At 30.5% G+C, this 19,022-nt stretch overlaps 2 protein-coding genes across 2 annotated transcripts in view; one reads left to right on the forward strand and one right to left on the reverse strand.

Moving 5' to 3' along the window:
* Positions 1–19,022, forward strand: part of Sol1 — a 224,370-nt gene that overhangs the window by 199,725 nt on the left and 5,623 nt on the right. The gene's annotated exons all lie outside the window — the stretch shown is intronic.
* Dnalig3 (DNA ligase 3) lies at positions 14,406–18,842 on the reverse strand. The gene is made up of 4 exons (XM_026629746.2): positions 17,032–18,842; positions 16,592–16,745; positions 15,872–16,135; positions 14,406–15,444 (listed from the first exon to the last, which is right to left on the reverse strand). Exons 1-4 carry the CDS (start codon positions 18,619–18,621, stop codon positions 14,645–14,647), a joined length of 2,808 nt encoding a protein of 935 aa, XP_026485531.2. The 5' UTR covers positions 18,622–18,842; the 3' UTR covers positions 14,406–14,644.

Below are 19,022 nucleotides of genomic sequence, written 5' to 3' on the forward strand. Positions count from 1 at the left end.
AGTTGAATTACGCATTATTTAATAGTTTTAGTTTAAAACACAGGCTTGGTAATAATGCCGCAGTTTTAGTATTTTTAATTTTTCATTATCGTTTTATGAGTATGTATGTGTGAGTATCTGTTTGTTTATATTTTCTTATTTTATTGTTTTGAGCGTCCGTATAAGACGTACTTTAAAACTATCAAACAAGACTCTTTTAAATTCGCTTTGTTTCAAAACACTTTTATAAAGTTTTATATAAAACATATTCCATTTTTAAAACAATAACTATTAATGGCTGTCGAAAAATAAACGCTCTATTTTATTTTTCAACTAACAAGCTTATTTGCCAACCGTAGGTAATACATCGCAAGTTGGAAAATTTTAATCTCGTGACCTACTTCTGTATTATATTCACCTAGAAAATATATAATATTTCTTGATGATGTACATATAAGGCTCGGAATGAAACTGATAAGATATTTTCTTTTCGATAAAATGGGTAGTTTTTAATATTAGGTACCGTTACGAGCCTGTGGGTAATATAATGCGGTCAAAATAAGAAGTGATTTATTACCACTGTAAATAAAACGATAGAATACGTCTTTAAGTACATCGTATTATTGTATATATCGCACGAATACTCTTCAGTCATTATGCGTTTTTTATCAAATGCCTGTTGAGTGCTGTATTTAAAATTTATAAGGCAAGGCGTTCGTAAAGTTACATTAATAAGTGAGTTGGAAGTTACTAACGAAAGTTGATATTATATAAATGGAAAGTCATTAGGAAAAAATGTCGCTTGAAACGAAATAATTAAGAGTTTTTTATAACATTATTTTCCAACTAATGTTGTTTATTTCTCACCAGCTGTGACGCGGTTTTACCTGCGTTAGATTTATATTATGATAATTAATAATAAATATTCTAAACAATATTCATCGAAGCAAAATGACTCTTTTTATTCAATTATATGGAATTTTGAAAATATTTGGAACTTGATTTCAAAAAATTATTTATAATTAAAATAATTCTTGCCATCATTCTACGAGGTCAATATTTATACAGTAACTATTTCATTTAATACTTATATATTAATAATTATTATATTATACTTATGTATACTTAATGTTCATAATTATTATGAAAATAAATATATTTATTAAAATAATAATCGCTTTGATTATATTAACTTTCAAATAGCCGATTAACAGCCTGCAGTATTATCGATCTTCCATAGTTTCCACTTTAGAACTGAAGTGTTATAATTATTTATTTAGTCAAACCGAGCCTCTTGATTTAGCATGTGCGAGAGAAAGGGACGAACTAAAGATGAAGTTTTAATTAAATGTAGACAAGATCCATAGAGTAAGTATAGACTTTATAACAGTTCCAATTAGCTTGAGAATAATATGGAGTGGTGCACATATACAATATGTATGTTAATGCTATTAAAGTTTGATCAAAACACTCTGTATTTGATCCTTGAAGTAATATTAGGTCCGTTAGGTCTAATTGCTCAGCGTCAATAAATTTTAGTTATGACTTATATCGACTTCTGTCAAATTTTATTAGACTATGTTCAAATGAACATGCTATCAATAAATTTATAGTAATAACTATTTAAATTAGTAAACTTGAACACTTATAAATTAGTCTCGTTATTTTATACTTTTTGCATACCTCATTATAATACACTTTCTGCATTTCTGCGTTTCTTTGAGTAAAATAATCGCTAACCATTGAGCAAAATCTCGCGAAGTTTCAATTTAACCAATCAAATTACCTGATTCATCAGTCCATCGGTGTTCAACGTAATTCTATTGGTTCGATTTAATCTACTTTCCTTTTGATCGAGGTCTGAAATGTTCGAGTGAACTCTTTCTATTAAGTTTACTAGCGTATTAAAGGAACCCTCTATAGTGATAGTTTACACTTTACTTTTAATCATAGCAATATTACGTTTTTATACCAGATATATACTGTTATCGATTTTTGTCGAAATCTATAAATCGATTAATTTTTTATGCATCTGTTTCCCTTATTAACTTGGCTTATAAGACTTTAGACCCCGAGGTCTCTATCTTGTCAAGTCAAAATAATTAATTGAGTTTTCTATCAATAAATTCTTGATAACTTTTCAGAGTTGATATTTGGATATGTTTGTTATTTTGCATATCAACTCTGTATAAAAAAATAGCTTCATTTGACTCCTGCTTGGAATTGGATCGGTTTTATCTTGTAACGTTAATTTAAAAAAGCGAAAGATATTTATACATATGTATATACATAATTCTTACCTATGTGTGTAACCAAAGTCTACTTAAAAGTTTAGACGATTTCTGTTTTTGTTTGTTTGCATTGAAATGGATTAGATTGAACTAGATAGGTAAATTTGGAAGTAAATAAAATTCTTATTTTAACCAGATGAAGTCGGGACGAGCAAACAGTATCATATAAAACCTTATAATGATATATTTATATCGCCAAGCATTTTCTCCGTCTGCGCCCATATTTTTAACGCTTTTCGTTGCGAATAATGAGACGCCCAACGTAATTCTTTGCATATTTATTTTTTCTGATAATATCAAGCTATCGTATAATTTTATTTATTTTATTATAAATTTTTGGGCAAGATAAGTTACATTTTCACTTTGACATCGTAACGTTTCAATGAAACGTATCTGACGCAAAATGCTTAATTGGTGTCAACATGTTTACAAGCCTGTTCCTCCACTTATAATTTATTCTAAAGCCAAACAATACTTAGTATCATTATGTTCTGTTTTGAAGGGTAAATTCGCCAGTGTAACTAAAAGCATAAGGTAACATCTTAGATCCGAATGTTGGCAAAATAGGATTGGTTCATATTTCTAATATTGCTAATTTCTAAGACAAATAACCCAAATGCCAGTCTGTATTGTATGTGCTTTAACATTTTTACACATAAGCTTACACAACTATAAATATAATACGCTCCGACACGGTCTGCATTGTGCAGACATTTTTATGATATACGAGTCTCCTGTGGAAAGTTTAAACAGAGATAGCTCAGTGGTTAGAACACGTTAATCGTAACCAAATATTACGGGTTTAAATACAGAATGCCACTATTTTTTACGTGCTATTACGTACTTATTTCTTATTCTTCTCGTTCTCGCTGGTGAAAGAAAATATCGTGAAGTATATTACAAGTATTTATATATGCTACATGTGTATTCAAAGAACGTTCTTCTGAAAGATGATATTAAGTCCATAGCCCAACATTGGGACCTTAACAAGCTTTACTTTATGAAAAGTTTTGGTACTTACATTTACAATCGCAATTTTCAAAAGCATCAAATTTGAAGATTTTCTTTCTGATTGTTTTAACACATTTGTTTAATACTCATAAACATATGATTCTATAGCGTTTATTCTTTTAAAACAGAATATGAGAACTTATTTAAAATGAATTTCCAAATAAATATTCTTATCAATTTTTTGTTAAAGTTATAAGTATAATAATAAGAGTTGTTAAATGGTCTTGCTGTAATAATATATTTCCCAGTTTCTCGCCACTGCAGCGTTGAAATTCTAAAACCGCTTTTCAAAGTACGGTAAAACTTATACATAAGGTTTACCATCCACTACAATACTATGATAGCACACAATTGAGCAAAGGAAAGTCCAATTAATCTTCGTGTAGCTGAAGATGAGATGGGATGACGAATATCTTACAACATGTATTATGCAATATACGACTCTATCGCGAATACGAGAGAGGGGATTATTCCAAATTAATGTTGTCAACTTAAATATATGTCTATAATACAAATCAGTAGTTAAACATTCATCGCTACGACATATAAGCTAAACTAAACTATAAAATACATATATGCATTTTTAAAATAAATTATGCAAACATTATTGAGATACTAAAATCTTATTCAATATTCGTACTGTCAATTAGTTATTTAAATATTTTCTTTGTTTAGTTGTTAGTAGCTTTCAGTAATTGTAAATTTATTAATTCAAGAAATATACATCAATAAGTTACTTTGAATTTGTATTTTAATAACACACCTTTAAACTAAAGAAAATGCATAAAATATATAAAATTATTTTATCTACCGAGACTCGTAAGAATATAAATAGTTCAACAACTTTGTCGGAGGCGAGACTAGATATAATAAAATAGAAAATGGCTACTTGATTTCTTGCCATTAAAATTTCAATTGAATCATGGCAATTGTTTACAATATATCTAAGTTTTATGTGCAGTTAAACGCTAAACATTTTACTGTTACTTCGAGCATCAGTCCTTGGATTATTCATCCACCTGCAGAAACGGCTGTCTACTCTGTATGCAGTGAAATTCTAGGAAAGGATTCCGAAAATGGTTACCATAAAATATATTTTTATGAATGCTTGAGAAAATTTCGGCTAATAGAGGACCAAGAAATCCATATCATTTGCATAAATTACTCTTTATAACTCAATATTAGTTTATTCTGAAAACATAACAAAGATATGGCGTGAGCAATAACGAACAGATTTTATTATGTTGATCTTGAACAAAATTGTATACCTAAAATGTGTATATATTTTCATAATATAAAATAGAAAGAATTATTTTCAACTAATTCTTTTCGAAGATATTTACGATTTTGTTTAAATTATCTACTCCGATCTTTGAGAGTCCATATTGCTGATTTTAAGTTTTTATAGAAAAAATATTCTAAATTTGAATGTGTTTATGTTAATTTTCTTAGATTCATTCGACAAATTCAGATCGCACCAACCAATTTTTTTTTTTTTGTAAACACATTCGCACCACATGTTTATAAATATTGTTTAGTTCGCCTATTTATTTAATTTAAGAATTGAAACCGTTCCAAATTTAAATAGTTTTTTGTAGCCAATAAAGTATAAAAGTCGCGCGGCGGGGACAAGCACGTGTAAATAAAAATGAGCCATTCAGCGAGCAGGAGTGTGACGTAGGTATTATACAAACAGAACGAGCTCTCGTGGATATGTGTCGTACTTCGCTTTTGAAAGTGGATGGGTTAAGTGTAAATTGAAATTTTAATAATCTTGCATAACTTTACGTTCATTCGTCACATTTTCGTATTATGTTCTAGAAATATTTAGATTTAGGATAAATTTGAATAATATTGTGATGTTATTTAATATATAATTATTTAACACGGAATGTTATACAATTTATAAGTTATAAAATTAAATTAAAACAATTATTTATAAAAATATTAACGTGATAATTAACTATTAAATGAAGGTGAAATCTGAGACATGCAATCTTGAATTGTTTTTTTTCACGTTTATACTACAATGTAAACTTAAATTTCATCTCTAAGGGTTGATTTTATGAAGTAACAGGAACACCTATTTTTGTTTTTATCATAAAAAGGAATGCGTTCTGAGCTAAAACTTAAAAAAAAAAAAAAACATTTTAAATAGAAGTGTAAATAGTTAAAAGTTTAAGTCCTGTGATGACTTCGTCAAAGTATTCAGAGGAGCAGGGATTTACACATTCTATGAGATTTGCTAATAGCTCTGACATATTATGCAGAACAAACAATCATTAATTTATTTTTAATACAACACTATTCCTCTTAAATACTCATATTAATTTTAATTTTATATAGAATAATTCGTATTTTATTTTATATAATATTGATTCCATACTGCATACCATAGAATATTTTACATCTGATCAATGGTGTCATGTAACTCAAGATCAAAGTTTTGTTCTTTTAGTCATCTTGTCATTGGAATACACTATAAGTAATAATCACAGCTCATAATGAGAATGCCTTAGCTTTTGAATTATATGTAATTTTGTAAAATAATTATATATTTTTATGACATTACACTTATCATCTCAAACGTAACAAGCTAATTTACGAAGTGTAATTCATCGTTGGCTGTAAAAAATAATCTCGTGACCTGGTTGTATCGTCAACGTAATATTTTCTAAAAGATAATCGTACATTCGTACAGCGAAACACAAATGCTTAGAGATGAAGCATAAATCATTGGACTGATATAAGAGACCGGAATTTTTTACCACGCTCACATTCGTAACTCGTTAACATAAATCTTCGCTGTGAAGATTCATTTGCACTTTTTCTAATGAACTTTACGTTTTTATATGATCATCCTGTGCTTTGTGTCAAAATACCTAATTTCTTTAGTTCAATATTTTGTTAAAATAATCTATGCTAATATTATAGATGCAAAAGTAACACTGTCTATCTATCTGTTGCTCTTTCACGGGCAAACTAATTGATTTATTCTTATTATTGGAGATAGGGAAGAACATACGCTACTTTTTACGCCTAACATCTGACCAATAAACGAGAGCGAAGACGCGGGCAACAACTACTGTTTAATAAATAAGACCGCATTAACAACAAATTAAATTATTATTAAGTTAATAAATTTGTACATGAGTCTGAACACAAATAATTTAACATGCACTTGCATTCGGTAACGGGTTAATGCATAGGTATATTATGAGCACTATTTAAGATTAAAACCCAAAAAAAAGCCTTTTAAAAACAAAATATTTCCGCAAATTCTAGCTATTTCGCGTTGTGGAACACTGCAGAACATTCGATTAGACCAATAAAATTAGCCAATTTATCCGAAGAGCGCTCTTTGACGTAATCGTATTGGTTCAATTTAAGCCGAGTTCCGGGCTCTATGTTTCAAGCTCGAAACAAAAATCCTGACCAAGCTTTACCCATACATGTAGATCTAATAATTTACACTTTAACTATTCTGTGCTTTTCAGTGAGAAAAAAAGATTTGTACCGATTGAACGATATTATGATGAAGAAACGAATGAACTTGTCTATCAATTTATGTTTCTTTATAACTGAGTCATTAAAAGATATACTTTTAAAATATGTAGTTATTATTATTTTTACGCAATAGTTACACAATAAAAGATGTCTATATCGTCTATTTCGTTCAAGATCCAAAAAAATATTAAGCGTTATTCATTTAACTTATCGGATATTAACAACTCACAAAAGTTTTCTAATTTTATACCAAAGTATGTAGAAATAAGTGTAATAAACCAAAATATAAAGATATAAATACTTGTAATAATGTTGGGACATTAATTTTTATAATAAGAGAGCTTGAATAATAATACCTTGATCATTAATGGATATAGAAAATGCACAAGTTTGCCAATATTTTTCATGGTCATTTCTATAATTGATAGTTCGTCGCCGTCGGAAATTTAGCCCCTTTTTAGACAAGGCACAATATCTTTCAAATAATATAACTTTTATTTAATTTACTGTGTATCACTAATGATTACCTATTTTCGTTTGCTACTATGAATTCCTTGTCAGAACAATATCACCTTTAATTAATCTGATTTGAACCAGGGGTCGTAGTATATCTAAGAGACGGAGTGGGTACCGCAGGTTTTTTAAGTAGGTATTTTGGTATGTTTTGGCGCACCAGCACCGCTTTAGCCACATTCGAGTCCCACATACAATTCCACTTCATGCGAAGGAAACGCGTAAGCGCGTTTTTCCGACGAGAAAAACAGGGTCATAGGATATATAGTCCGATGATCTAGACATTAATCCAGCGAGGTACTATTATTACTATTATAAGTATTACTATGTAAATAACAATCTATTAAGTGTCATCGTAGTGATTATTTACACACGAGATAAGTATATGCAAATGGTATATGTGACGTTATAAAAGCATTTCAAATTATGTATGTATAAGCTGCAACGATCCTCTCAAAGGAATTATCGTCTCTTTATAACAACGAAATAAAAATTCAATTTTTATAAATTCAGCACTCCGCGTAGAACGTGAATCGAATTTGAATTTCAACGTGTAAATGTGCCTGTCAAAAAATGTTTAATAAAATGGCGTCGATAAATCATTTCCAAAAAAAACATTGATGTAGAAATTCTGCCACAGAATGTTATGATTTAATAAATCCGATGTTATCATTTTATTTTTGAGTTTTCTTTAAATAATGACATTACATTTATTTAGTTTTGAATTCAAACAATAGTACAGTATTTTTAAAGTTCTAAACAAACGGCTGAAATGCGACAAAATCAAGCGAAATGTCAACTTGGCCGTAACTTTTGCCGTAGAGCTGCAGTGTTCTGTTTCCAACACGGAAGTTGGACAAACGGTGGGTTTCTTTCTCTTTGTAATAAACTGTAGCCAAAGCCACAATTTTGAAAATTTGCAAACTCTCTTAGGTTTATTTTATAAAATATACACGACCTGTATTTCTCGCTTTAATAATGTATATTTTCAAATTAATTATCGAATGTAAAGCGTTTTTTTGATGAATTTAATGGATCAATTTTATTTCCGTAAGACAGCGACGACATCCTATTCATAAGCGAAGACAAAACATTCTAGGTCTCTTTTTAAAACAAGCATATCTTTCTGAGCTATTACAATTTGCATAGGGAAACCATTTTCCTGATTAGCATAGTATTATTCGCCAAGTAAGTTTAATTTATATGAAGTATAATTGATATATGATCGGAATTAACTTTGTCTGATTCAACATCAACTAGCTATTTGAATAAGTCTATCTCTCTATAGTCTATTCAAATAGAAGAAGGAATGAAGCTAAACAAATCTCAGATTTACGTATTTCATGCGATTTGCTTAAAGCTCAGCTATATAACTACTACTAATAGTTATTTAATTAATATGCAGTTATTTATAATACAACACTCATTTTACTTCCAAAGTTCCGATAACAGCTTCGTCGATGTTCAAAACTTTTTTTTCGAAAATCCATAATGAATATCATAAATTACTCAAGCTGTTGACCAATGATATCGCATTTCATTCAATTCAATGTCAAATCTTGTTTGTTTGGTTGGAATAGACTGGGTATATATCTATATACTCCATAGCTAGTAATTTCTTCTTTTACAAAAAACGTAAATATAACACAGATATGGCACTGTGTAATTTTTAAAACAGGTCAAGCAGTAAACGTACGTAATAAACCTCTTTGAAGCGCCAAAACGGAGGGGGGGGAATGGTAATTATGTTTTCAAAAAAAGGTTTCTAGTTCATTGTTAACTAGTCAGAGAGCGATGGCGCGAATAATCCAATTTGAAAGTTGCGCTCGCCGAACCACATCCATGTCATAATTAACTAGAGGTCGGGGACAACCGCCATGAATAAATAACACATATGTCGCCATGTAAAACAACTGAAAATGTTGACAACCGCTAGCCCGTATCGTTTGGCTTATGAAATGTCTGTATAACTACGCGTATGTACATCGTATACACACACATATATTGCTGTTTTTTTACGCGCTTTACTGGGACTTTAGCGTTTATGAGATACCTATCCTTATCACGGACCATGAACATTTCATATTGCAAAATGAGACTTTTGATATCAGTAAATTTAATAAACGTTCAATAACCTACTTTATAAAGCAGAGTTGTAAATTTTAATACTAACGTAATTTTCAAGAACTACATTAATACAATATACATAATACTATAATATTTAAGTCTTCATTTAAAAAAACATTTTTAAATTTTCACATGTAGCATTTTCAGACAAAAATAATATATGCCTTTTAAATTCTGCTCGTGAAAAAGTTTAAATGTAACCCAGCAATATTTAGTTGGCAATTTTCACGCCTGATTTGTCATAATGCGTCGCGCTTAAAAAGAGCTGGAAATGAGGGTGGATATATAAGGCTCGTAAGTATTTTAATTTTCACGTTGTTTTATTAAAATTGCATAATATGTATAGATATAGGTATTTAAAACAGATTTTTTTTTATTACTCAAGTAAGTAAAAATATTCAAATGATATATCACAGCACGCAAAGAGTCGGATGTGAAAGTTTTGCCTCTGTAACGTTGCACCAAATGTTACATGTATAAACGTTGCACTTAAATTCGATTTTAAAATATTACTAATATTACACCCAGAATAGTTTCAATTCAAAAATAATCCTGTCGGACTTGATATCACTGAAACTACTGTAATAATTATACCTACTACAAATTACATTGCTATGTAACATGACCGGGTTATGTTACCTTCGTAATGAAAGATTAGCCTCCCGAGAGATAAACTTAACATGTTTGTCGGACGCCTTTATGAAAAACATACGCTATTTAATTCAATTTAATTATACAAGAAACTGTAAAAGCAGAATACGTCCAATTCCCTTGTAATAATTATTGATTAATTGTTTTATTCGATGGTTTTAATACATATTTCAAATTAAAATTTTCACGAACAAATAGAACGATACCTGAATATCACTCGGTTATCCAATTCCTAAATTTTTAATACGCGAAGGCTTTGAATATTCGCCTTTAACTAAAGCCCAGAGTGCTTTAGTTAAGGCGAATATTCCAATAATGTTGCAATTACAAACTTGTACCTTCCATTTTTATTTTAAGGGTAATTTTCCTTAATAAGTGGCAAGAAATATAGATGGCTAATTCCTTAAGGATCCAAAAGTAACGTTAAGGTAATTTTGCATTAACTTGTCGACGTTGGTTTGATATCGTACAAATTGAATATCTTAAACCAAATTCCCAATGGTATATACCTAACTTCCGTTGGCCTCCTAGATAACGTTAGTCTGTGTTAAATAATATTGAATCCCTACATAGTATACTATATGAAATCGCTTGCCGCTGTTAGTACGCTTAGATCTTCTTAACTACAAAACGGATTTTAATGCGGTTTTTTATTAATAAACTGAATGATTAAAGGTTTCTGCGTATACTATAGTATATATAATCCGAAAATTTCGATTTTCCTAGCCGGCAAAAACAAGATATTTTCTTTTTATGATGAAACTGAGCCGAGGTGGCCCAGTGGTTAGAACGCGTGCATCTTAACCGATGATTGCGGGTTCAAACCCAGGCAAGCACCACGGATTTTTCATGTGCTTTATTTGTGTTTATAATTCATCTCGTGCTCAGCGGTGAAGAAAAACATCGTGAGGAAACCTGCATGTGTCTAATTTCAACGAAATTCTACCACATGTGTATCCACCAACCCGCATTGCATCGCATGCTCCAAGCCTTCTCCTCAAAAAGGAGAGAAGGCCTTAGCCCAGCAGTGGAAAATTTACAGGCTGTTAATGATCAAACTAATAGTTGTTTATAGACGGGTAGATATTATTGTAATAAAGCTTAAAATATTTAAATAACTACAAGTTATAAACGCGAAAATGAGTTTGTTAATTTGCTTGTTTTTAAATACTCAATCGAACAACATGAAATTTTGTAAGCACATAATATAGAATACAAAATACCTACACCCTTTCCCCATATCATATTAATAAAACACTAACTACAGATATCGTGCGGAAACCTTTGATGAATTTTGAATTTCTACGTGGTTGGTTTTGTTTCTAATTGTTACGCATACAGATACTAAAATTGGAAAGAACGTAACCCGATGGTCTCTCAGCGGTCGTCTCTGTTTGCCTATCAGATTATACTGCACATACAGTTTTTCGCACTAATTGTAATATATCTAGCTAATACCTACTTGACTTTGTAATTGGTCGCCATCGTGATTTCTAAAAAGCCTTTTATAAAAATATATAATATTTTAACTTTCAGTACTAAATTATTTCTTTATTTAATTCCACGGAGATGAAATCGCGAAAAAGCAGTTTATTAATGCTCGTATCCATTTACAAATTACACAAAGTTAACATCAAACCGTGTTGTTTGTAACTTTATATTCTACGTTTGTTCTATATGGCTGTGTGAATAATTAATTTGTTTTACACACACAAACGCGATAGCCTTGCAGAGTTTGAAAGCCGTTGAAAATTTAAAACGGCAAACACGATACAGCCTAAAGGTGTTTCCAGTGGTTATACTGTATTTGCACTGTTTATTCCTCCCTGGACGACAAAATGTTTCATTTTAAGAAAAGTTTCTCGTGTTTTGGTTTGTAAATATGTAAGCAAATACTCTGTATTTATATTTAAAACTAAGGGGTATACTATATAAAATTTGAAGCTCCCTTGAATATGCCCAAATGTACATTAAAAGGTAAAACTCTTTATAGATTACTATATATGACCAGCCCTTTCTTAAGCAAAGCAACCAGTGTTCTTTAGATCTACCAAAATAAAACGCTTTAATAAACCTTCACCCATGATCGAAGTCTTGGTCATCATCCGTGTGACAGCCAGTTTTTTTTTACATCCGTTGCACCTTTGATTAAGATGGGCTACTATATACAAAACAAAATTACGATCGTCCGATTACATATTCATTTGTTTAAAAAAATACGAATAAATGAAAACGTTATAATACATAATATATCGTTATATTACGAAGGGATAATTGATGGAACTATTCTGTAAGAAAAAGCTCGAAACTCACTGCAAAACACGCTCAGTCGATCAATTACAATATTTTATCGACACAAATATAAATTGCGTATTACTTGTAGTTCCATTATTAGCATTCCATTAGTTCATCATCATCACATATTATACTTAGCAGCAATATCGGTTGAAAGAGTGAGAGGACTAATGTAACTCAATAACGGTCAGTTGGTAGCGCGTTGGCAATGTAAGGGAATACCTATTAATTAGTGCCAATTTTTGTGAGCGTCGATGACCACTTACTATCAAGTCACCTATTTCCTTCCTATTTCCTATGTGAGCACACAGATTAGCACTACATTAATACCTTCATTGTCAACCGAACCACAAGCCGTAATTGAGATTCATCTTTACGTACATATAAAAATACAATATTTAATTTAGTTCCAACATAGCTCAATGTAAAGCATAGCAGGTAATACTTAGTTATAGACGAGCAATGTATTGTTACGGGATGTGAAGAGGGAAGGGATCGAAACGATAGCTCAATTAATATCGGCGCCTTTATTTTGCTCCATCGTGAGCACTTCAATGTACCTATCCGTTACTTAATTAAATCACTTTTTTTCTATCTCTTTCATCTGCTTGCGGTAGCTTTTATGTAAACTTAGTCGCATCGACTACGAGATCGGTTTACGTTGCCCAATTGACTAGTATTTTTTTATTATTAAGATTAAGCGTTTTACTATACTTATATGACTTTACTCAGCCCATCTGGGTAGGTACTCATAACATATTCTACCACCAAACAATACTTGTGTTGTTGTTATCAGGTTTGACATAATAGTCGTTCCAACGTTTGTGGCGCAATGTACGGAATTCTAGGGGTGATAGTTACCACTAAACTTAAACATCTACTACATACAACTATTTCTAAAAAACATAATATTAAAAAAAATATATGAATACTCGATAAATAGATGATTTAAAAGCGTGGAGTTTGTATTCGTTTATTACCACGGAGGATAAATAAAAAATAATTGTCTTTAATTATCTATGTAACTTAATAGTCATACATATTATTCCAAACCGATGGTAATTAGTGTTCAAGAGTCCTCTGAAGACGTTACTCAAATAAAGATTCCAAACATTTATTGATATTTTAATTCATCCAGGTACTATTAAAGTAACGAGAATTTTCAGGCCCTCAGACACACACAAATAAGACTATATATAATATATAATAATATTAATAGGCGCTGCATATTATAAGTAGCACCCCTTACATAATATACAAAGTGCCAACCCTATCTTTGTTAGTCACACTCGTACATTAACAATGAAAAACCTAAATTCGAATCTTACCAGTGGCGTTCGTTGCCCTAGTGACAATTAAATATACCATGTATGTATATATTGAATCAAGTGAGTACGAAGTCGAGAGCCTAAAAAATATAACAATGAACTAAAGACCTCGCTGATGAATACTGCAAAGACGCTTGACAACTAAATTGGCGGCAAAGTACGTACGAAGTTTAATTTGTAAAACTATGAAGGATCGATTGGTATTGGATAGGTTAAAAGCTGTTTATAAGTTCAAAATACAAAAAAATAATAAAATTAATAACAATGTAACAGACATATATTTAAAAATCATAATGATAAGACATTTTGTTAAAAAAGTAATAATTATTTATCACATTGTTTCATTATTCTATTTAACTGACATTCGACACAATAATCGAAATAAAATATTTAATCAACTTTAAAAAAAATACATACATTTTTCATATGGCCACATTAAAACATGCAAACATTAGTAACAATATAAGCTAATCAGAATGACAACTATTATTATAGTCATAGTAAATGTTTCTGTAGTATATTAGACGTCAGCTTTATAACATACGGTACAACATCGGACACAAACATGTTGTTAGCGGATGTACAGTCAAGTAAAAAAAACGCAATTTCATCATTTCACTGTTATAATTGTGCCCTTTAAGGGAACGAAGAACAGCAACCAATTTAATGATAATAATAATATTAACTAAATTTTGTTTCACCAGTATATTTATTCTACCACCAAACAGTAATACTTTGTATTACAATACAGTAATACTCTATTTATTTTTGCAGTGATTGACGGCGCAACGACAGTGTACAAAATAGTTAATATTTTATGGCATGAGTGTTTTTGATCACTTACCATGAGTAGGTTTACTCTTTTGCCTTACAATGGCAAAAAAAAAGAAAAAAAAGTCTTCTTATTTCATCTCAATTGCGCAAGTGATAATAAATATATATTTAATGTGAAGGTTCAACAAAAACAGCATAATGTACTGTGTCACAAAGCTTTACACTATTAATACATTTTATCAACCAACTCTTAGTGACATGTCTAACATTGGTAGACATTTTCTTTTGCAATTTCTTCATTTTCTTAAAACATATTGTATCTTCATTATGAACGACAAAATCGACGTCCATAGGTTTGATTGCTTTGACTATCGTCCCTCCATATGCTATCCAATGTCGTTCAAAGTAACTTCTTTCTCTTTCTGGTATACTTATAAAATCAGGATAAAATCCTAGTTTTTTATCTTTAAAAGCATCTGGTAAGGGATCTTCGGGTAAAAGTTGCTTTTTAAACTTCTTTTCTTCAACTTCGTCAAAACTCTCAATAGTTCCATTCATAGGTTCCAATGAGGTAATTGTATCATTGCATTTCTTTCTTTTTTTATCTTCTGATTTCGGTTCCTCTTTTATTACTTTATCTTTAGATACTTTAGAATCTTTAACAATAAATTTGTCCATTTTTGTATTTTTAATAGGACTTTGTTTAACTTTTTTAGTTTTAATCTCTTGTTTAATTGGACTTTGCTTGATTTTCTTTGTCGGTGGCTCGTAACTGTCACCCGCAGTTGCTGCTAATTTGTTCAAGAGTGAAACGTCCGTTTTTTCCTTGGAAGTTTTATACAAATGTTTTAATTCTTCCAAATTGGTTGCAGATTCCCAATTTTTGTCGTCACGAATTCTCGTCACTCTGGGAAATCGAACTGATATACCATCTGCTGTATGTAAATTGGCCTTTGTCAACTCAGTACCTGTAACATTTGAAAGATTTATTTATTATTTTTGTATATACGGCATATTTTTTATAAATTAAGGCTAACATACATTTAACAAAGAGAATCACACACTTAACGAAGAGTACACCCTAAATAATTACATGCTCGAATGTGCAAATATTTGAGAATGTTCGTGACTGTGCTACACTGCACATTCGAACAATGGAATGTCTCTGGGTCACACTTTTTGCACCTTTGTAAGCTTTGGTGCTATCTAGTAAGTTGTGATGTTAACTAATTGATATTTGCATTTCGTATCGCCAAATATTCGCCGGCTATTATTCTACGTTTTTTTTTTTAAATCAATGCAATTAAATGCAATTTTAAAGTGAAAAAGATTTGAAAAAGAAATAATGGATTATTTTATTAATTCAGCACAATTATATCAAAATTATGAACTAACCAGTGATTTCCCAAACAGGTTGCTTTTTAGGATCCATTGCCACAAAATCTGGTACCATGCCTTTATTACAGTCAAGCCAAGATGGAACCTTAATATATTCCTGAGATATTTTTACCATCAGTGGAGTTAGTTCTTTCTGTAACCTTTCCAAAGTACTGTCGTCATGACCCGTGTGTACCTTTGTAACTGTGACCCAACGATTTCGACGTGTGTCTAAGCAACCCATTAAGAAAACAGACATCATACCTCCTTTCTTACCCGTACCTGGAAATATAACAAAAATGCTTCTAAAACATATTTATTCATTGAGAATGAAAACATTATTATGATTCATTGTAAATAATATTTAAACTAAACTAATATTATAGGTTTCCCAAAAGATCTCAAGCTCACAAAAATTTGATACAAAAAGATAGAGCAATATTCTATAAATTAATAATTAGAAGGATTATTTCAAAGTGAATATTAGAGTACAATTTTATTTTTGTAAAGTAGTTTTTCATATAGGTGAAATAATTTTGCAGCAGTAGTACAGTGAGTGAGTGAAGATTATAATATAAAAAAAATCTTATATTAAATCTAGTATGGCATCCAACATGCAAAAGACATATTTATAATGCAAATTATATTATAATCCAACAATTATATTTGGAATAGGTTTATCTGTTGTCTTTTAGTATATAAGTGGATATACATTAAAAAATATTTTAAAATACATACCAAACCAGGCCCCAAGAACAACAAGATCTGCAGTGTCAGCCATTGCACCATCAAACAAGTAATCTTTTTTAACTTTCAACCAATGCCTCTTGCCTGGTTCATATGTTGATTCTAGATCCTTTAACACAAGCCCTTCAAGACCTAATTGTAAAACCTATAATGAAAAAAGGTAAAAGTATATTACATATTGTATATTAACTATTTTGCAACAAAATTACAAAATGCAGTTTTTAAATTTAGAAAAAAAATATATGTGTAAGATTAATATAATCAAAGTTCTAGCCAATTTTTATATTGAGTGTTGTCATTAAAAAAAAAACACTGATTATTTGCTGGTTTAATAAATTAAATATAGCAACTACTTAGTTTAAAAATTAGTTTAATTTTCAAATACAAAAATCTCATGAGTATTTTAGTACGTTAATCAAAATAATATGTACCTTTGCAATCATATTAGCTAAATCAGCAGGTTTGTAAATAAGCTGCTGCTCCGAAAACATCACATGATTCTTAACTTCAACCATAATCTCATCCAATATTTGACGCCTCTTTCTAACAGGCTTATCAATTAAAATTTCACCATTATAGTATAAGCAATCAAAGACATACAAACAAACTTGTGCATCTTTAAACTCGGATTGTTTATGTACACCTAATGTACCAAATGGTAAAGGCTTTCCTGTATTGACATCAACCATTAAAACTTCCGCATCTAATATCAAATCATCACCTTTAGGAAATGCTTGTGGCAGGTAGTCTTTAAAATGGCTAACTTTGTGAGCCATAACAGGTTTTAGAGCACGAGAAAAGTACTTAAACTCTTTGCCCTTTTTGTGTACTTGGACTCGTTCTCCATCATATTTTATCTCAGAAAACATACCATTAGGACATTTCTTCATAGCCATCTCAACAGACTTGCATGCTTCAGCTAGCATCGGTAAGACTGGAGTCATAAGGCTCAATTTCGCTTGGACATTTTTCTGAAATGAATCTTTATGCTTTACATCACTACTTTGCAATACTCTATTCAATACCATGTTCAGATCACGAGATGTTTGAAAAACATTATAAGCATCGGGGTGCACACCTTCTAGAATGTGCTTTGGCCCTGCATTGATCCGCAAATCTCCTTTAATTAACCTTATTAACATTTTAAGATCATTTGTTGTACACCTTTTTACAATTTTCTTAAAGTGATATATTTGTTCTTCTTCTTTTGTAAATTTTGAGAGCTCTTCAAGAAAATCTTCAACATTGTGCACTGTTAATGAACTTTCTGAAGCAGGTTTCAAAGTATTAGACTTTGTAAAGAAATATTGAATAGTTTCTGCAATGTCTCCTTGCTCTAAATGTGTCAACATATCGTCATGATCTAAATTAAATATTTTAGAGAAAAGCTTGACTAATTGCTTACTTTTTAAATTGTAAACACGCTTAGATACTTGAGGCAAAAGCAGTTTACACCACAGAATAACATCACCTTTAAACTTCTGTCCATCACATCCTTTAGTAAAAAAAATATTTACTTCTGCCGTTTTATCTGTGTATGCATCAACTTTAGAGATTTTTTTGCACAATGAAAAAAAGGTTGAGAATTTATTGTCTTCTATATCAATATCGACTTTCTTATCTGTATTAATGTCACTAGTACTAGAAGTCGTTGCTTTTTGTGATGGCTCATTTTTTAACACTTTTGCTGTATACTTACTACTATTTTTCTCAGCATAAATTTTTTCCATCTCATTAATTTTTTTCAATATAAATTCCTGGTCTTCTTTAGTTATATTTTCCCAGTTTCCAATGTCATCTATCGATTCTATACGTTTTGTTGTCGGACGTTGTTTTAATAGAACATTCATTAAGCAGTCTATATGGTGCCATGATTTCATTTGTTGATTTTCTCCGTATGGGCTAAAAACTAATTTTGCTAAGCGTAATTCTCCACTGGGACAGTTACCTTTACATCCCTTGCATGAAGCCCGACCGGCTTTGGCTCGATCCACATAAAAAGGTGTTGTATCGGACATCATTAAATAGTTTAAGTTTCCATTTTGTGTAGTTGAACAAAATAAATTCACAATTTTTATAGCGCAGTAATTCAATTAAACACTTGTACAAATAATTTTAAATAAATCTAACATAAACAAATAGACAAAACCCGTACCCCGACGTAAGAATTCACATTTTATTGACATTAGAACCGTCAAAACCGTCAATGTCATTTGTGTGCGAGCATTTAATATTAGTGATGTACCAATCGTAACTTTTTGATAGACTTATTATTCTTTTGCGAATTATTAAGTAAAATTTTACATTCGTTTTACAAACAACTACTGCAAAGTACAGTGGTTGTGAAATGTGAATGAAAATTTAATAGAGTATTGATTTTATTAACGCATGCGCGCTTACCTAATCGGATTGACTGGAACCT

The sequence above is a fragment of the Vanessa tameamea genome, chromosome 12 (assembly GCF_037043105.1).
Source record: "Vanessa tameamea isolate UH-Manoa-2023 chromosome 12, ilVanTame1 primary haplotype, whole genome shotgun sequence".
Lineage (NCBI taxonomy): Eukaryota > Metazoa > Arthropoda > Insecta > Lepidoptera > Nymphalidae > Vanessa > Vanessa tameamea.